General features: G+C 39.0%; 1 protein-coding gene across 6 annotated transcripts in view; it reads right to left on the reverse strand.

The window, feature by feature from the left end:
• Positions 1-19907, reverse strand: part of SYNRG (synergin gamma) — a 43819-nt gene that overhangs the window by 21679 nt on the left and 2233 nt on the right. For 2 of the 6 annotated variants that reach the window (XM_054847511.1, XM_054847510.1), the window contains exons 2-14: positions 17428-17468; positions 15989-16107; positions 13944-14074; positions 13454-13559; positions 12726-12837; positions 11291-11590; positions 10330-10554; positions 7798-7875; positions 6884-7080; positions 5761-6009; positions 4791-4927; positions 2191-2309; positions 1953-2015 (exon numbers count right to left, since the gene is read on the reverse strand). In XM_054847511.1, the coding sequence (XP_054703486.1) occupies positions 1953-2015; positions 2191-2309; positions 4791-4927; positions 5761-6009; positions 6884-7080; positions 7798-7875; positions 10330-10554; positions 11291-11590; positions 12726-12837; positions 13454-13559; positions 13944-14074; positions 15989-16107; positions 17428-17468 (1877 nt within the window). Of the gene's footprint in view, positions 1-1952; positions 2016-2190; positions 2310-4790; positions 4928-5760; positions 6010-6883; positions 7081-7797; positions 7876-10329; positions 10555-11290; positions 11591-12725; positions 12838-13453; positions 13560-13639; positions 13782-13943; positions 14075-15988; positions 16108-17427; positions 17469-19907 lie in introns of those variants that run through there. The other 4 variants (XM_054847516.1, XM_054847513.1, XM_054847512.1 and 1 more) reach the window with 3 other exon arrangements.

A 19907-nucleotide genomic window follows, 5' to 3' on the forward strand; every position in this document is an offset into this window, starting at 1 on the left:
TTCACGGGGCGCCAGCAGAGGGTTGAGAAAAAAGCAACCCTGCTGAGAGGGGAACACAGCAGAGACCAACCAGCCTGGTGGCTGAAGGTACTTTTGAAAACCATTCACTTGAAAGACGGCAGCCAGCCAACCAGCCGATCCAGCTGGGCACAATGGGGAACCCAACTGGCAGAAGAGACAAAGCCTCAAACACAAAGGAATGCAAGGCGGAGATCCTAACATGTTTTAGAACATTTTTAAGCTCTCATGTTTTCCTTCTGTCAGGTTTACGTAAACATACTATAGCGTTCAGTGATCAGAACTTCAGTAAATGCAATATAACTCGGGCATCATCTAGCTTCTGCTAAGACCGATCCCAGTTTTACTAAGAAGCTTGGAGACAGGCTTTCACATGAAAGTCAGCGTGATTAATCATAAGATGTGCAGATCTCCGGTTCAACTACATACCAAACGTAAGATAGCACTATGTAAGGATTATAATTTAAACCTGCTTAAACATTAGGTAATAAAGTTTTCATTGAATTTACATTAAATATTTTGGTGTACTAATTTTATAAGTTTCTTCCTGTTCATACATAATTACTTTTTTTTATAAAGCAATTTCTTTTGAACATTAAACATATTGAGTTGTTTAACCCATTCACCAGCATTTATGTACCTAGACTACTTGTAATTTTAAAGTAGTGATGCATACTTTAAGACAAGTGTCCAATGAACAGATTTTGTTCTATTTTAGAAGCACACCATTAACATTTAAATTCTTAAGCTACTACAGTGCCATACTTCAAATTAGTTTAACCAAGATTTAAAAGAATACTCTTTATAATGGTAGTGAAGAACCGTGACTATACCTGACATATTCTTCCATTCTCCCTCCCTCCAAATCAATTCACTTGGCCCAACAGCAATACAAGTATTTGTGAAATTGTCATTCATTCATTGATCAAAACTAAAACATCACAGCAAACTAAACTTACTGATGAATTGCAACCTTTTCCATTAGAAATGTAAGCTGGTGAAAGGGTTAAGAGTGGTCAGACCTGGACAGCAGGCAAACATAGTATTTTTCTATATTTTAGAACATGTATGGAAAGAGATAAAAATGTTATTTCATTTCATTGCATGCATTTAATCCTGAAGAGGTACCGAGCATGAGAACCTCACAAAACATTACAGGAGTTTCAGAAACTCAGTGACCGAAAAAAGAATTCTGTCTTTGAAAAATTCTTAAGGAGTAGGAGTGAACCCAGGTAAGCAGTTTTGCCCTAGAATCTAAAGGTGTTTTCTAATAATGAAACTTAACTTGTGGAAGTTAGGTTAAGTTAGTAGTATGTTTATCTTCTGATAATATACAAAAGTTAGTAGAGTTTGAGATCTTTTTCCCCCATCTGATTAAGAAAATGAGATTACTGCTTATATCACATAAATGAGTTAGACATGCACAGTTCTGGAAAAGGCTTAGGGAGACTCTGCTTTTGTAATGACACAGATGTTGCACCTCAGATGCCATCTAGGTTTTACTTTACCCAATCAAAAACAGTTAAACAAATTTCTAAATAAGTCATCAGATTTATTCTTAGAGCACTAGTGACCATGAAAAGTTTAAACTCTGCCCTAACAATAGAAAAAAAAAGTTGCAATTTTGTCCCTTTTATTCTGTCTTCTAAGAATACAGGATTCCTTACTTAAACAGATTCCAACCGTATCGTTATTTTAAAATAAAACTCAGAAGCATCCGAAAGAGATGCCAATGTTCCAGAAGTACAATTTGTAGACTGTTCCAATAGTATACTGCACGTTTTCAGAATACTTCCTGCTAAGTTGTTTAGAGGAGCAGAAGCACCATTATTCTAGAATTCTAGCAATGGAAATTCTGCAGCTCATAGAGAATCGCTAAAAAAATAATAATCATGAAAGCATGATAAAACAGTTCCAAAAACCATACTGCTTACCTAAGTATTTGCTCTCTGATGGTTGTTCTAATTCACGGAAAGCACTATACTTGTCTCCACAATCTATTGAACGTGAGAAAAGAAATACATTTACATGATTATGAACTTAATATCATCATTTTTATAGTGGCATAATTTCTCTGATTTTTTTAATATTAACATTTTATCACTGCCAAAACCAAGCTATATGAAATATTGCAATAAATTGCTCAAAGTTGTTGTATATTTTTCCTTTTACCTCCAAAAGTAGCTGTACTTTCTGAAGGCTTCTCAGCTGCAATTCCTTTAAACACAGCATACTTATCAGTTGATGAGAGTGTCTTATTACCTGGGAGCGGCATGAGTAAAGAAGGCACGCTAAAAACAAGAGAGATACGGATAAATTAAGGAACTTTGTTTTTAAGAAACCTACGTTTCCAGGTTTCATTTAAAGGAGCCTCTTATTATGACTACACAATTTGGAGCACTGAACCTAAGCTTGTACCCTAAAGAGTTCTCAGTCAAGAACCTGATGTAAACTACCTCAATATCTATAAAGAACAAGATCATGTAAACAGGCAGCCGAGTAACAATGGGTGAATTTGCACTTTATCTCACCTAATCATATTTCTTTAGGCCAGAAGTCAATTTTCACCCTTCTTGATTTTAATTTGTACCAAAACATGAACAAAACACTCCAGAACTTTACACCACAGGAATCCTTAGCCCAGGAGAGAATAAGCACACAGACATACCCCGGGAATCACTGCTGTCTAATTTATCACTTCGCCCAGGGCAGTGCAAGGACAATTCTCCCCGATAGAACTAGATATAGTAAAGCATTAAAACTGCATGAGATTTTGCCAGCTCCATACTTCCAGCTTATCTACTTTTGATTATATTTCATTACGCATTGCAAAATTAAGAGAATAAAGTGGAACCACTGTTCAAAAGGAAGGAAAGGGTAACTTTGAATTTCTGTCAGTGCAAATCAGCCAGTTTAGGTAGCTATCTAATCAGCAAAATAAGGATTAGTCCATGGTTACACGAGCAAATCTTTTTGCACATAAACACACTCTACTTTATATAGTAAACCTGCCATAATAACCTAACACCATGTTAGCAACTGCTGTAAGATTTAGAAGACGTTCTGCGAGAGCTTTGCTTGCCCTCCACACAAACCCCCTTATCAGACCGTGGCAGCTCTACAGAACAGCATTCTTTACATATGAATGATGCATTTTACCTCTAGTTTACGTCATTCAATACTATGCACATTGAAAACGTGAATGAATTTCTATGGCGTTCTTCGGCCTGAAGCAAGAATCTTTCCAGAGCCATTTAAATCTCCTTATCAGCAGCCTACAAGCAACATACAAACCTAGCACTTGCACACACGTGCTAATGATGGTCTGTGATGCTTGCAGACAGCGCAATGTCAAAAAATATAGCTTATGGTAACATAATTAAATTTCACATCACTGCAAAACAGGCTATTAGATATGCAATCTGGGCAAATGTAATGGTTAATCATCTGTACTCTACAGATGGCTTTTTTTAAGTAAAGCTCCATAAGCAATTAGATTATAGCTCATTGTAACATTCTGTTCAAAACTGAACGCTTTTACAACTGAATAAAGAGAACTGCTGCAGTGAAAGAGAAGCATAATTTTAAAATATATATATTTCTTTTTTTATGATCCTCTATTCCCATTGTGGAATTTACAAACAACATTTCTGTTAAAACTTGCAGTAACAGAATAGCTTTAATGGCAAAATGACGTCTAATACAAATAAAGATACATTTAAAATAGAGCATCTTTGGATACATGTGGCATTGATTGGCATCAGCAAAATTAAATTTATTACGTAGAATGCCGTTAGGCATGGTATAACAGAACAATTTGTTTCAGTATCCCCATTTGACGTCACTGTTGAGGAAGCAAGTGTTAATCACTGCTTACCTGGAAAGCACTAGTTCTATTGCAACCAAGAACAGTCAGTTTGACACACAGAAAATTTGTATGTCTACAATTAAGACACCTGGGAAGTACATAAAAGTTTGCCATGTGCATTGAAAGGAGACAACACTGAAATTTTGCAATCACAGGACTTTGAAAGATTAATTGTAAACTCTCAAAGGGAGTAAACACGCTTACTTATTTTGTTACACAAAATTTGCCTGATCCGGAATTACATTTTGGCAGTCTCCCAAATGAAAAGCCAAGGATGCTGAGGGCTGAATGAGATTTCAATTGAGATTTACAGGCAGTTAGCGAAAGTTTAAGCACTGGCCAGAGAAATGATAGAAACAACAAAAACCCTGTCCACTGGAGTTCAGTCATTTAAGAGTACGGTGTCGTGCTCTTTGCATATTCAGAGTCTGAAGAAAGACCTTGATGTCAGCAAATGGTTTCTATCAACTCTGACAAACACGGGGTCATACTTTTAATGGAAACGCACAGCACCAAATGCAGAACTCCCCTGTCCCCGTGTATTTTTTCTGAATAGCTTTATGTAAGATTTTCGCCTGAATGCACAGTATGAAGTAACTTCCGACTGCCTCTGCAGTAGTATAAACACTTGAAAACCTATCCCCATACCTCGTAAACGCAATTTACCTCAGCATGATGACGAGAATGCTAAAGAATGGCTAACCACCTGTGGCACATCAAATGTCATTTTTGATTCAGAAAGTCTAATTGTAGTTGTAACCACCTTCAAAAGAAACTGTCAGAGTAGAAGTCAGGTGACAGAAGAAAATTACAGGCTAGACAGCTACCCACAAGAGAGGAAAACATTCCATTTCTTGAAAGAGTTCTAAAATACCGAAGGGGTGGAAATCAAAAGATCTGCTACCTGCTCCGGTGCTGTGAACTGGCTGCTTTGGAGGAGCCAGCTACTTCCTCTTGGAAATCAGTGAAAGAGTCATCTAGTGAGCCAGACTTTGAAGCATCCTGAAACTCCTGGAAGTCATCATCTTCTGGTTTTACTACCTGAATTACAAACAACATGTAAATTGCTATCCTGTTGTCTTTTCAAATTGTCATATAGCATGAAAGCAGTTCAGAGTAGCGTGACTGACTTCAGGGGAAAAAAAAAAAAGCAAAAGATGGAAAAAACCTTTCAACATTAGCACACAAAATTAGCATGGTCAGTGTTCCCACTTCACCTGCAACTCACTCAAAATACACACAAGGTGCACAAGATTCAAGTAGTATGCATGAAGAACAGGTGAATAAGGAATTCTGTTCCTTTCACACTGAATGTATTATTGATCATAGCCATGTAATCTTTTAATACAGGACAAGTATTAATAATTTAAATCAATCAATAATTTAAAATCAATACACACAGCAAAAGCATCAGAAGAAATATTTTCCAAAGAAGGATAAACCGTATTTGCAAACAGCAAAATTTATCCCCAACATGATTTACAGTGTTGTAAACCAAAGGTTTCATAGTTCTCAGCTTCTCCCGAAAACTCTGACTTATTTTACCAGCTAGAGTCTGCTGTGTAGTTTTATCTAAAATTCCATTTTATGTGTATTACAAAATCCTAACTACAAGTAAAATCCTCTTTCAATGCAATTAGTCTGTAATAGAGGACGCTTTCATACCTCTTCTAATGCCAACAGAAAGAAACGGAAAAAATAAAAGAACATCCCTAGTGGCATAACTTTATGTTTTCAGACATCACGTGCTAGATTTCAGCTCCACTTTTTGCTGTTGACTTAAAAGTCTGTTGTCACTATGTAGCTTTGAAAGAGTCAGGCTAATTGTCTTTCCAGGACAACGGAGATTTGCCACGCAACAAGAGCGAGCTAACCTGACTCGTCGGGAAGGATGGCAGGAACCCTCCCGAAGGCTGTGTTGCAGCTCCTCCCGCTGGTGCCGTGATGTTCATGCCCATCACGGCCGGCCCAATGCTCAGAGGCATGGAGACCGGCGGTGCAGAGGGCATCAGAGGCTGCTGGCTCACTGTGGCAGGCAGCGGCATCGGAAATCCAGTTAAAGTAGGAACCGGGGCAGCTGGAAACTGGTTTAACACATCTGGACTCACTGCAGGTATTCCCCTCTGCAAAGGCAGAAAAGCAAAGACAACCGTATAGACACGTACACATCAACAAAAAGGCGCGTTGCATCCTCACCCCAGTTTCTAGTTTGCATTATTGAAATCACAAAAGAGCAGGGTACTGGTCAAGCTTCAAGTAAACCTTCCAAAGCAAAACATGCTATCAAGAGCCGGTATAAGTGACTTGTATTCAAAACCTTGACTGCTGGAGTTCCACGGAGGGTAATGACGCCTGCCTGGGTGGGCAGAGGCATTTGACAGCATTCTTGTTTGGCTTTTAGCAAACCAACCCAGTCAGCACTGGCAAGCAAAGCTACGCTGAACCTGGTGTGCGCCGTACTGTCTTTCCCACCCACCACTCCCACAACCTACCTCAGCTACAATCCTCACTGCTCAACATACTCCTTAGCTTTCATACAAGGCTGGTATTTGGAAATAAATCACTACAAGATGACACTATGCTGACAAAGAATGGAAGCCTAAAATTAACACTCCAAAGTTCAGGAGAGAGGTACCAAGTCTAGCTATTCACAGATTAAAGGATACAGGAACCACATAGTCTGAGGAAAACAGATCTGTATACAACAGAAGAAAACAGACAGTATTTTCTACCAGAAATAGACACACATGTGTTTGGCAGGTGTATCCAAGAACTATCTCCAACTGAAACTAAAGAAAGGAGTAACTGAAATGTAAGTGCAGGGGACAAAATTATAATCCCACTGAAGGTACAAGGGGAGCTCCTGCTCTGGACTGCAAGAGTAGTAGTATTTTACTGCAGGTGTGGTACACCAGCCACTTGTGCCAACATGCAAACTACTGCAGATTAGTTAAGTGAACTGCCTTTTTGCACTAACCTCCAAAGCGTTAGTCGTACCTGAGTCACTGCTATCATGGCCAGGACGGCGTAGAGCTCTTCTTTCGTGAGCTTCCCAGGGGTGGTACGGTTGGCTAAAGCCCATATCTGTCCAAGAGTCTCCCTGGGCAAGCCAGATGACATCAGTATGGGATAGAGCTTAGCTGTATCTATCCCAGTAGGAGTCAAAGTGGTTTCTAAAATTTTCTTATACAACTCTGTTAAGAGAGAGAGTCAGTATTAGACAGTGACAATTGCTGTTTTCAAGTGAATTTAAGATCACTCTTCTATATTGTCTCAAACTCAACATCATGTCAAATTAGTAACACTCAAAGTGTAAGGTAAGGCAACAGCATTCTGGCATTATATTGTATCATCATGTTTCATCTAAATGCGTTATGGGATGGTCCTTACAGACAAGTTTAACACAAGCAAATAAGTATTTTATATAAAAAGACAGTGCTCCATTTCAAAGCATGTTTCATTAATGAAATTGCAGGATAATCCATATAAAAAGACAGCTATATAGCTTTATGTATTTAAACCTCAGTGTAATCAATATTTACTACAGCATTTCATTTTCTATTTACTGTGTTATTTGCACATATAAGATAAATAGCCTTAAGAAGTGAGCCTGCTTAACTATAAGCCAGGCCAAAAATCAGACTACCCACGAAAGCAGTATTATCAGCAACACAACCTCTACTAGCATAATCTGCTGTCATAACAAATTCTAGATTAAACATTTAACATGCTTGACTAAAATCCATACTTCTTCAAAGGCAGATAAAGCCACCATAAATATGTAACATATCAAAGATACAGGATTCATTTAATGACTGAAGAATAATGCTTCAATCAATAAATGGCAACGGAAGCACACGTACTCACACCTTACACTGCCTGCTTGGCTAAATGCCCACTTTCATTTTTACCTGGGACCAAGGTATCATTGTAAATCCAAGGAGGCATCATTTGCTGAATTGGGTCCTGTGAAGGGAATACTCCAACTCCTAAACGTATTCCATTCAGTAAGAAAAAGACAGACAGTTGTATTAGGATATGCAGATTCAGAGTATAAAGATCTCAGACACTACATCGTAGTCAGTCAGTATCATTTAGCATTTCAGGCAAAGATTTCAGGTACGAATCGCTGTGCTCAGAGGAAAAACAGCTACTGCAGGAACATGTATTTCAACATAACTAGAATGATTTGGCAGTAACAGCAATAATATGGTTATATACATAATGAAATAAGGAGCTCCTCATTTGCTTCCCTCTTAATTTCGAGTTGTATAGAAGCTCAAGTCTCATTGTCTCCCAAAATTCCATAGCAGCAGTTCTGTGCCATATCAGATTTAGCCTTCCCATCAATTATATGCTATTAGGGCTACTTGTGGAACAAAAACTCATACCTGCCGTAAGAACCACCACGTTCCACCAGAACATCCTGATCAGGGAAATCCATGGCCTATTAGGCTGAATCTCAGCAAGATCTTTTCCCATGTTCCCAAAAACTTATCCATTGCCCCATTGCTCCTAGTCTTCAGATCCAGAAGACATCATAGCTGCCTTCACTACTATAGGCTTTCATAACGTGATCTGCCACACTTTACTCCCTGCAAATTGCTTATTTCCTTCTCCACTACGTAGCCTCTTCCCCTCAGTCTTGCGGTTTTACTTCCTATCTAGCTCTCTCAGCAGATTTTACGCTTATCTTGGACGGAGCTCTGACAAAAGAAATCAGAATAATTTCAGATTTCATTGTCTTTCCCAGTGCCCTTGCATCTCCTCATCTTCCACATGGATTCTCTCCTGACTGCAGTCTAATTTCTAATCATCCCACAACTCCAAGCACATTTTAATATAAGCAATTCCTTCCATTTCACCAGCCAAGTAAAATAAATTTGCTACTTCCTTCAATCTCATTATTCTTCGGCTTTAGCCATCCTTCCATACACTTCTGCATTCTTACTTCTCACCATTGAATCTCTCTGATAAAATTCAGCCCCTTAAAAAAATCAAATAATACGAGACGTGAAAAGGAATTTTCAGCCGTATTTAGTTGACAGATAGGAGACTCTTACTCAAAACTTTGAAAATATCCAGGTGACTATGGGTCTGCCATTTTTCAGCATTATCACTTAACTGCTAAACTTCTGTTCCTCAAAGTGTTTCAGTTCATCCTTCAAAGCACCCTTACCAACATTTGGAACTGTTCTTAACTATTGTTGCTCTACATAATCGCTTCCAAACCCACCTTCATCTGCAGGCTGTATTTAAACTCAATCATCTCACACTCTCAAACGAGGGCAGCTTCCCGTCTCCCTCTGTAGCTCCCCCATTTTTTTTTTTAAATCATGCATCAGATTATGTTGGATTTGTAGAAAATGAACAATGCAATTGACCAAACTATGAATAAATGAACAGCTCCTATTTCATGCTGTATATTCTTTCAAGTTAAGTCACTTTTAGCAATTTACTGTGTATTACAAAGCCCCTCCACTTATTAAAAATGTCCATTCAGATAATTTAATTTCACCCAATCATGTTTTTTAAATATATTGGATAAGAAAACACTTGAAAGCAACATATCCAATGACTGACGAGAGGAACACGAGTTTAATAAAAAGTTATTGTACTTCTAGAAGAGAAATAACTGCTTGAGAAAGTGCCCAACTCAACTATCTACAGTCCATGAGCTTTCTTCCCCTTCTCCATCTCCTCTCACTCCCAGTAAAGGGAGATTACACAGAGGACTACATGTATTTTTATCATACTTGACAACAGTGGAGCCCACGTTTCATCTAACCCTTGAGTCCACAACATCAGAACACTAATCAAGGTGCACCAGAGACCTTGCATCTATTTTGACTGGAATAAAACAAAACCAAGCATTCAACAGTCAGCTTTAATAAAATCCAAATTGGAACTAAAGCTTGCTTAAAAGTTTTCATCTAGTCCAGCTATTGAAATTTTGATCCCTAAAGCACAGATAATTTTAGACGTAATGCATATGAGCAGCGAATTGTCTGGGAAACAAGTATTAACCAGCTAAGAGTTTTAACCTAACAAGCTTTTATCCCCTCAAAGTTAAAAGATGAAAATCCACCATGACATTGACCATCTTTAGTAATAAGTTTCCTTAAATAATTAAATTAAAATTAAAATCTTTAGAGAGCACATTTTTTTCCCCCCAAGAAAGAGGACAGAATATTTTAAAACAGCAGACCTGATTAAACAAACATGTTAAAAGTGATTACAGCAGTAAATTCACGTGGAAAAAGTTCAGAGCAAAATCACAGTTGTTATACTTTTAGCAAGGAGCAGGAGGCACTGACATATTATTCAAGCAGGCGTTCAGAGCAAAATTATGCAGGATTGGCCTTAGAATTAGTGTACAGAGTGTTAGCATTCAAGCAGCATCTTATTAGATTTAAATTCTGTCAAATGTTTCATTTGCTCACCACACTCTTCAACTGCTATGTTTTGTTCTGAAGCCTTGTGCACCTCTGCAGCAGTGGTACCACTTTCATGTCCACCTACAACATCCCAGTCACTGATGGTTAGACTGGGATGAACTTGGCCTGCAGCCGAGGCTTTGTGCCCAACTTCGGATGTTTTAAGTTTGGTTTGCTCTTGTTCAGATTCGTTTGAGCCATTATCTAAGACTTTCTCCTCCAAGGAAGAGCCTGAATAAACAGCAGGAGGAATTATTTGTATTTTGTTATTAACCACCCAGATCGCAATTCCACACTTTCAAAGGAAAAGTATTATTGGTACCACTGATGAGTTAAAGATGAGTATCTGTCCCAGCTCAGACCAACAGCACCACCCTGTTCAAACACTTTTATAGCCTGATTCTGCCCTTTACTTACCATGCGTACACAACAAATGCAACAAAAAAAAAAAAGCAACAAGTAGGAGAAGGAATACTTGAGACTGTTTTCTGGATTAGGATTACCGTTGCATGGTCATCTAGGCATCAGTAGCTGAAGTGTCCAATATCTACTTACATCTGCAAAATTCTTCATGTTAATCTCACCAACATCCATTTAGCCTCCAACAGAGGAAGCACACAAGCACTCCACATTAGCACAATATTTTCTATACCACTGTCTCAACTGTATCTTTTTCTACTACACAGACTTACAAAGATGCTAGCACACAAGACTTAATTCACTTAAGATCAGCCATATGCATATTTAACAATCTCTGGATCCACATGTGACTTGCTTTTACAGTGCAGTTCTAAGGGAAGGAAGAAGGGGACTTAAATCCTCCTATCCCATGGATCAGCAGGTTTCTACTTAATTGTCTATATATTACTTCTTTCAGCCAGATTAAAAAAAACGCAAACAACAAAATAAGACTCCGTGTAGCTCTATGACAGAAGGTGACATGTAAAAAAAGATACTTTAGAGTTACCTGTTTTATGGATATTGGGTGAAGATGCAGAGGTAGGAAAATAAGGAACCTGCCCAGTTGTACCTTGCAGGATGGATAACACTGGAGCCTGGACTGGAGGGAGAGGCTGGACCACAGCCTTTTCTGAAAGCAGTTGCCCAGCCTCAGCAGCAGAATGGAAAGGCTGAAAAGGCTGAGAGGTGGGTTGAGGCACCAGTTTGGGGATTTCAACAGGCCCTTGTATAAAGTCACTAAATTCTTCATCATCAAGAAAAGCAGAGTGGGAAACAGATACAGCAGAATGGGATGATGTGGGATGATCTGTAAAATGGAATGAACACACAATGCAAAGTGATGAGGAAAAAGGTTCACAGGCAAAAAGGTGGCAAGTACTAGGTATATATAGCAAATGGGTGAGAGGAGACAGCAGTGGGTGTGCTATTCGACAGAGATGTGTAGAGTTATTATTGTCAGCATAACACATAAGGTAGAACTGAGCAGCCACTTCCATCCATGCATCTTCCAGATTTTTATGATGTAAAAACTTTGATTGAAACTTGATTCTTAACACTGGCTATGGAAGTATTCTATTTGTTTTTAACATATGGGGTCAAAACAAATTAAGAAGTAATATTTCAAACTGGACATAATGGAGGTGTGCACGGGGGGACATTCTCCCTCAAAGGAGTGTTTTATCCTCAAAAGCTCAATATTCTATCATAAGATACGTAAGAAATGTGTATTCCTTTAGACAATCTGCTGCGTGATCCCTTGTGTGGTTACCCATTTTCACAGAACTGACATAGGATGGGCAAATCTACAGACAACAGAACATTGTCAGAAACCATCTGTAACTTCAAAATTATCAGAGAGCAAATCCACAGTACAGACAGAGATTTTATACAGGAGAAAGCTTGTCTGGATAAGCTTTGTTTCACGCTAGACACAGAACAAACTACACTACAACCCCTAGGAAACCTTTAGTAGCAATTGCTACAAATGTAGTAATCATTGAGAAGAGAATACAGAAGGCTTCAGTTTGACCATGCCCAGGCAATGGTACACAAGTAAGCTGTTAGAGTACCCGAAGTCATTATACAATGTTTTGATCATTCTTAGCGCTTGTACAGCACTCCTCGGCTTCAAAAGCACTCTGCAAAACATTAATTAATGCTTTGACTAGAAAAGAACAAATGCATTATCAATTTCCATAATATTTCACATTAAGCTCTCTTTTAAAGATTTCAAGTCTTCTAATAAAAGCTGGTATCTAATATTTCACCCTCATAACCTGACCAAGCAAACAGTTGCTAGAATGACACTTTATTTTATAAAACAGTTAATCCACTCACTTTGTACCACCAAATAAAAACATTTCTTGGAATTTGTTCCCCCTGCTGAAGATTTCAAACATTGGAGTTTTATTTTCAGTTGGAAGATAAGAAAAATGACAAACCTGGCTTTTTTGGATGTGATGCTGGTGTTGGGTGCATTTTAGCATCTCTAGAAAAACCATCTAAATTTCCTTTAATGGCTTCCAAAGCATCATCCCTGCTTTTTTCACCTGTCTGAAACACCACAGAACACATTTTGAAAAATTCACAGAACAGCTCAGTTTTCTATCCATATCCACGCTTCTCTGGTACAAAAATTAGCAATGCCTGCTGTTAGATTAAACCCATCTTTCTCCGGCAGCACCTTCCTGAAGCATATCAACAATAACTCCCATATTTAGAAAGCATTTATTTTGCAGACTACACCATAACAGTGTTTCTCGGTCTTTAGACATAGCTTTATGCACAGGAACAAAATACAAACCTTACTCAGCTATTTGTATTCTCGCAGGTAAGAGCCTCCCAGCTCATTGCAAGTGTCCAAAACTTTGGATAAAGTTAACAAACAAGAAACTAAGCATTCTCTATTCTAGAAACTCAATCTGTTCCCAAATGTTACACACCAGGTTGGTTTGTTTTCAAAAGCTGATTTCATTTTCAACACCAGACTGTGTTTACATTACACCAAGAGTGTGTAAAGGACTGACTATTCCAGATGCTTTTTAGGGTGAAATCTGATGTCTCATATAAGTTCCCCACTTATATGCTTGTTGAAAGAGACCATCCTATTAGAAGCCATTATTAAAAAAACCTGAAGAAAGAAACACCCCACTTATTACATAGCACATACCTTAGGTTTCACACTGCTTAGGAGTCTCAGCTTTTGTTTCTGCTCTTCAAACTGGCGCCGTTTTCTTTCTTCTTCTAAGAATTTCTGCTGGTGCTCAAACCTCTTCCTGAAGTAAAGTGATAAAAAAAATCTAAGAATAATTTTTCATTACAATAGAATCATAGAATCATTTAGGTTAGAAAAGACCTTTAAGATCATTGAGTAATGTTCATGTCAGACTTCTGCTTGATTCTTCCATTTATTCTGTCTCCAATTCAGATGGCGTGGTGCACACATCTCCACTTTTCCTCAGAGCTGTATGACAGCCACTACTAACTTCACAGATGGCCTTCAAATGCAATGGAATGATCTCAATAATATTCTACAGCCCTAAATGGACTACTTTTCCAGAGAAACTATCAATATTTTTACCGTGTGGACCACCCCTCCAGACTACATCTCCCCCTTAAAAAAAGAAAGATTTCCCAAGAGTCAGTAAAGCGTCACTTACTGTTGTTCCTCTGCAAACTGCTTCTGCATGTCAGGGGTGTACTGCGGGGCTGCTGGACGCATTCCCAAGAAAGAAGCCTGCCCCATGTAAGGCATTCCAGTCGCTGGCATCGGCCCTAAGGGCATGCCACCCTAGAACAAAATAAATGATACAACTCCAAGATTATTTTTTCCCATAGAAAAAGCCAAACCACTGGCAATTGCACCCTGCCAAACTGTAAACTAGGTAGATCTCATCAAATTAAGAGCATTAAGAATAGGTGAAGAGCAGTGTCTGAGCACAGACTAGCTGCCACAGGACAAAGCACTGGCCGTTCAGTAGATGGCACTCTTCCCTCTCAATAACGAGTTAGAATTCTTAAAGGATTTTAGAAGACAGGACAATCTTCTGGTCAAACGCAAAAATCAAGACTTCAAATCCATGCAACCCACATCAAGAGCAGGAACGTTACAGGCATCCTACGGCGCTACACACAGTTCCATACCATGCTTTGGGGTTTTCTTGGGGTTTTTGTTTCCTATTCTAAGTCATTGCATAATATTTTTAAATTCCAGGCTGGAGGTGCACACTCCTAACAAACAATGGATGCTGGCAAAATGCAGTCTAGATGTTTTGCAAACATAGTTTGTCCGAGGGAGACAGCGTATGACAACAGCCAAGAGGACACTTGTCTGAATAAATTGCATCTGTATCACAAACATTTGCTGAGAAATACATTCTGGCACACTTATAGCAGCAAAGCTTGCCTAATGTAGAAAGGGCCAGAAAATAATTTGTTTTTCTTACCATTTATTTTGTATTTGGTATCAGAACACGTAGGAAGAGAACAAAAGTTATTATTTTTAGACCAGCTCTCATAAAAACATCTTCCTACTATAAATTTTACAAAATTAATGTAATAAATTCCAAGTGGGGGTGTGAAGGAAAGGGAGCGTAAGGAGATGGCAAGATACAATAAATTCAATTTGTCACATAGCAATTTGGCTACAAAGCCATGCCAAAACACTAAATTTCAGCAAAGTGCAAATTTGTACATAAGCACATATGGTGCTAAATAGAAAACAAAAGATTAAAAGAAAGAAAACATAATGCTAGCTGCTCATATTTCATTCTTATTCCTCAATTAGCAGAGTTAAAGACAAAATTACTTTAAACAAGAAAAAGAATGAGAATGAAACACAGGAAGTAGGACAAATGGGAAGACCGCTCACGTGAGAACATACAGGACATTCCTTGCTCCCTAGAGCAAGGTATTTAAAAAGAAAGTTTATGAATTGCCACCTACACTCAGGAAACAATTCTATTAACTCCAGCGTTTGAGTTACAACGGGATAAAACAATTCAGTGAATTGGTCATGATCAATCAGATTGTGTACACAGTCACTTCTTATCAGCTTATAAAGGTCTCATTTAAAATACTCCACAAATGCCACCTTAAGGGTAGGTACATAAAACCAAAGCAAAAAGAAAAAGCATGAAGCAAAACTGAAGACAGAAGGGTATGTTGTGGGAGTTTTGAATTATAGTTACTTAACGAGTCAATACTATTACTAACCACACTTTGGAGTAGGTGGCATCGGGTCGCTTTTCAACATCTTGCTGATGCTTTTGTTTCCTTTCCTGTTCAGAGACCATGCTTCTCTTATCACACTTTGGTGTCATAGCACGTATAATGAAATCAAAGTTCAGATTCTGACATCTTTGAGTGGGCTATAACATCCAAGTTACTTTAAATATTACTAATACTGTCCTTGCACTACACCCTCATTTCTCTCTACTCTACAACAGTGAGTAACGCATGCCAAACTCCCCCTCTCTATCCAGAGACAGAGAAACTTGGAGAACTCTTTCAATTATCAGAAATATCTTCAAAGAGAATACTACAAAATATGATGTCCCATTTGGACTAATACCTGCACTTCAGTTCCTACTCAAGTTCCACCCTCACAGCCCACTGCAGTTGTGAGAGGACTATGGCATCAGCTGTCGCCTTCCAGACAAGCACCAAGGTATCTCATTTCAGTCCACATTTCATCGCCACGCACCTGCATGGTCATGGGTCCAGGAGGCATCTGAGAACCGTAATTCATCCCCATCATGCCTGGCATATTGGACTGCATGACAGGAACCATTGGAAATCCTTGCTGTTGCATAGGAATCATCCCTACAATGAAACATTAAACAAAGTAAGCTCCCAGTTAGCATTAAAGGTTTTATTCTTTGCCTTTTTTTTTTTTTTTAAATTAAACCAGCAAAGAAAAGGAAAAACCTCTCAGTCTTGCTGGACTGTTTAAAAATAAGAAGATATGCCACACTGCAGGCAGCCACAGAATCGCCATAGCTTAGATATTTGTCAGTCTAAGGGAAGAAACGTTACGAGGCTTTCCCAACAAGAAAGCTGATGAATTCTCCCACCAACCTAAGGATTCTCTGTGGGCTTCCCATATGATTTTTGAAAGGGTCATTTCCAATTAATGAGATTTAATTAACCAGGTTGACTGGTGCTGATAATTGTCCATTTCTCTTGAAAGGGGAACTTCCAAACTGGCAGCTTTTGAAGATAAGTCTTGGGAAATAAACTCAGCATTTCACAACGCAACTTCACTCTGTGATCTGGCTGGATAACTTGCCTGTAGGTTAATTAGCCCACTACATATATTACGGTTACAGTATTTGTCAGTAAAAGCTAAACTTCAACAAAATTGGACAAACCAAACTGGAATATATTGATTCACTGAATAAAGCCAAGTGGATTATGTTTCAGTATTTTCCTATCTCATGTTTTGCTATCTTGGGAGACATACACTAACGCACATTTGTTACCAGCACGCCATGAGATAATTATAATTACGCAAAACTGAACATCACACACACAAGCACTCCAGGAGGGACGCAACACACTCAGGAATAACCCATAAATCAAACCTTGAGATTTTTTATAAGAAAACTCTCCATTTTCCCTACATGTTCTCTCTGTATTTTCCATTAATTAAAACAGCACTGCAATAGGAATGAGAACAAAGGTAATTTAAGGCTGAGGCTCTCCTATTGTATTAATACTTTCCACACAGGTTGTGACTCTTGTCCCAGGGTCTTGCTGTGCTTTGTAAATATTTACCAGGTCTTGCAACACCCACACAATATGGGTATACACAGCTGGCAGATGAAGCATAAAGAGGTTAAATACCACACTCAAAATAACACAAAAATCTTAAAGGCAAATTCAGGTTAAAAATGGAGATACAGTTTTCCTAGATAATTAATCTAGCATTCTGGTAACACTGCTTCTGCAACATTGCATAGAAAGTTTTATAAATAGAGTTGCAAGAGTCATCTTACCAGTATTGAATTCAAGGGGAAAAATAGCTACGGAGTTCAATTAATAATCATGCTTCTGAGCATCTGTGAAGAACTATTTTAAGTTGTTTAATGTATCTAAACAAAGTACAGAACTTCGTGCTCAAAATGTTACGTTCATACATACCTTGAGGGGGGCCTAAACCACCTGCGACAGGAAACATGAAGCTGGAGGAGGAAAAAAGGGTACATGAAAGTCTATAATTTTAGTGCAAATATAAATGAATGAAAAAGTTACCTCGGCTTGCACGTCAGCACCACCACCCAAAGCCTCCCTCCTCCTGCTCGGCACATTCATCCGCTCCTGCAGGTCTCGCAGAACCCAACCCCACCACAGGGAAAAGGCCACCCCTCCCAGGGACCTCCCCAAAGCACCAGAGAGTCCCCCCAGCACCATCAGCGCTGTCACAGCCTGCAAAGCTAGGAAGAAATGGATCTTATCCTCCACAGCAGCACTAAAACAGCTTTGACTCATCGACATCACCCACAAGAGAGTTTCGGCACCTACGCAGGTTGGTAACAGGTCAGTTTGTTAGTGTAGGCTAGGCCTTCAAGCACCGCAGAATGAGTAAGCATCTCCTGTTGGAAGTATCTGATTCAGCAAGACCTTTAACTGCACCAGACAATAGTTCTCAGCTGCTTAATAACAACTTTCTGCAGAAAAACAAACTATCCATGAAACCCCATCACTTCTGCATTTTTGCCCCCTGTCACAAAATAATGGAGTTTCTACTTTCTCGATTACATCTAATTACAATAGCGCCTCGGGAAAAATATTCATTCAAGTATCAAGGGCCAAGTGCACCTGGAGGAAGAACTGTTAAAATTTCAACTGAAATCATGATGGAAATTACAAGCTCTCACTTTCCAACAGAAGCATGCGCTGCGCTGCCAAACAACAAAAAAGGACCTAGTTGAAAAGTCTCATTTGCAAGCAACTCTCAGAAACCCACATCAGCAGTAATTCACCAAACAAGAACCTCACTCAGTGTCCCAGGCAGCTATTACATCAAAATACCATGAAAGAGAAACACACTTATGGATATTCAATATTCCTCAGCACGAGGGTAGATGTAAAAGAAACTGCCTGAGTGTAAAGGAGAAAATGCTATCATAAATGACTGCATTTTTTCAAAATCTGCAGGAAATTCCGAAAGCCAACCTGGTTTATAAACATGAGAGCTGTGTAATGAGTACTAAGATAAAATAAGGAATTTAAATTATGCATTTATCCAGGAGCAAATTGCACCTACCCACTCTACAGACAGCAGGTTACACGGTCACCAAGACAACCCATATGACTCTTCATTTCACCCTTTAACTCAGAATCTTCTTAATACCAAAGCTTCTTCTTTTACCCTGACCACCACGTGCTAATTTCTCCTTCTACAACTAACACGCACCTACACCTTCCACCGCGTCCAGGTCTTGTCACCCTCAGTCACCACAGCGTTTGTGCAGACACAAGCTAGCTCATCTCACAACAAGTGCCGGGCTTCTCTGGATTGGGTTCAGTTCACACAGTTCACACTGCGGCCAAGGTCTATTCAACTGACCAGCGTTCAATTCGGTCACTTTTAATCCACTTCTTAGCATACAAATGTCAACATCATGAAGAAAATCACGGAGAGACCCATGACTGAACTGCGGTGTTGGTCAGAAAAGCTGTTTTCTCCGCTCAAGGGCTGAGGCCCAGTGAATTAACTGGATTTTGCCTGCATTTGGTTTCACCTATGGAAATAGTTGTTTTGCCCACAAGGCTGTCAGTACAGAGTGCTCCTCGGCACTATACCCCCTTCAAACGCGGGTAATTTCAGGTGTGTAGAACTTCTGCTGTAAAAATACACCATTCTTATTTCATCAGAATGACGAAATATTAAAAAATATTTTTTAAAAGCTCACAAGTATGGAAAAGCGCTCATAGCTTCATGTTTTCCCTTCTTGTTGGGGAATCCGGTCAACAAGAATTCTTCCAAATCAGCAAACGTAATGTAAACTGAACAAGCGTAGCAAGGTACCACTGCTTGTTGGAAGCAAATAAAGGCCAGACTATTAAATATTTATCCCTTTCTACAGAGCTCCTGATTTATTTATAAGTCTGTGTTGGGGAAAAAAAAAAAAATCAACAAAAAAACCTGCAGCTAATTAGAGGGCACTGGAAGAAGAGCTGGTTAAAAGTAGCAAAGCAAGCTCCTGTAGCAGAGTACTCCGTACGTGCGGCTCGGATTCATCACGGACCTCGCTCCAAGATTTAGCTGTGCCATTGCCAACATCAGCCACACACGCACGTACATAAACCCCACCAGCTTCTTTATTCAAGGAACAGGAGCTTTATTTCTAAACTACTTTTCGGAGATGCAAAAGAAATGCCCGCACGCATCGAGTTAAAGCGGCTGATTCTCGCTGCTGAGAAAGCAAGCTAAGGCTCAGTCGTTTCCTAGATGGACCGAAGCACTACAGAAAACCATTGAACTTCATAACCATATCGTGATAGGAGCAACGTCAGAAGTAGCTTGCTTTTAAAGAAAACATTTTCATTCCAGTTATCTCAAAATAACAACGCTGACAGGAGAATTAAGAATAAACAGACAAAAATTAGAACAGTCT

This window comes from Grus americana, chromosome 19 (assembly GCF_028858705.1).
Source record: "Grus americana isolate bGruAme1 chromosome 19, bGruAme1.mat, whole genome shotgun sequence".
Classification (NCBI taxonomy): Eukaryota; Metazoa; Chordata; class Aves; order Gruiformes; family Gruidae; genus Grus; species Grus americana.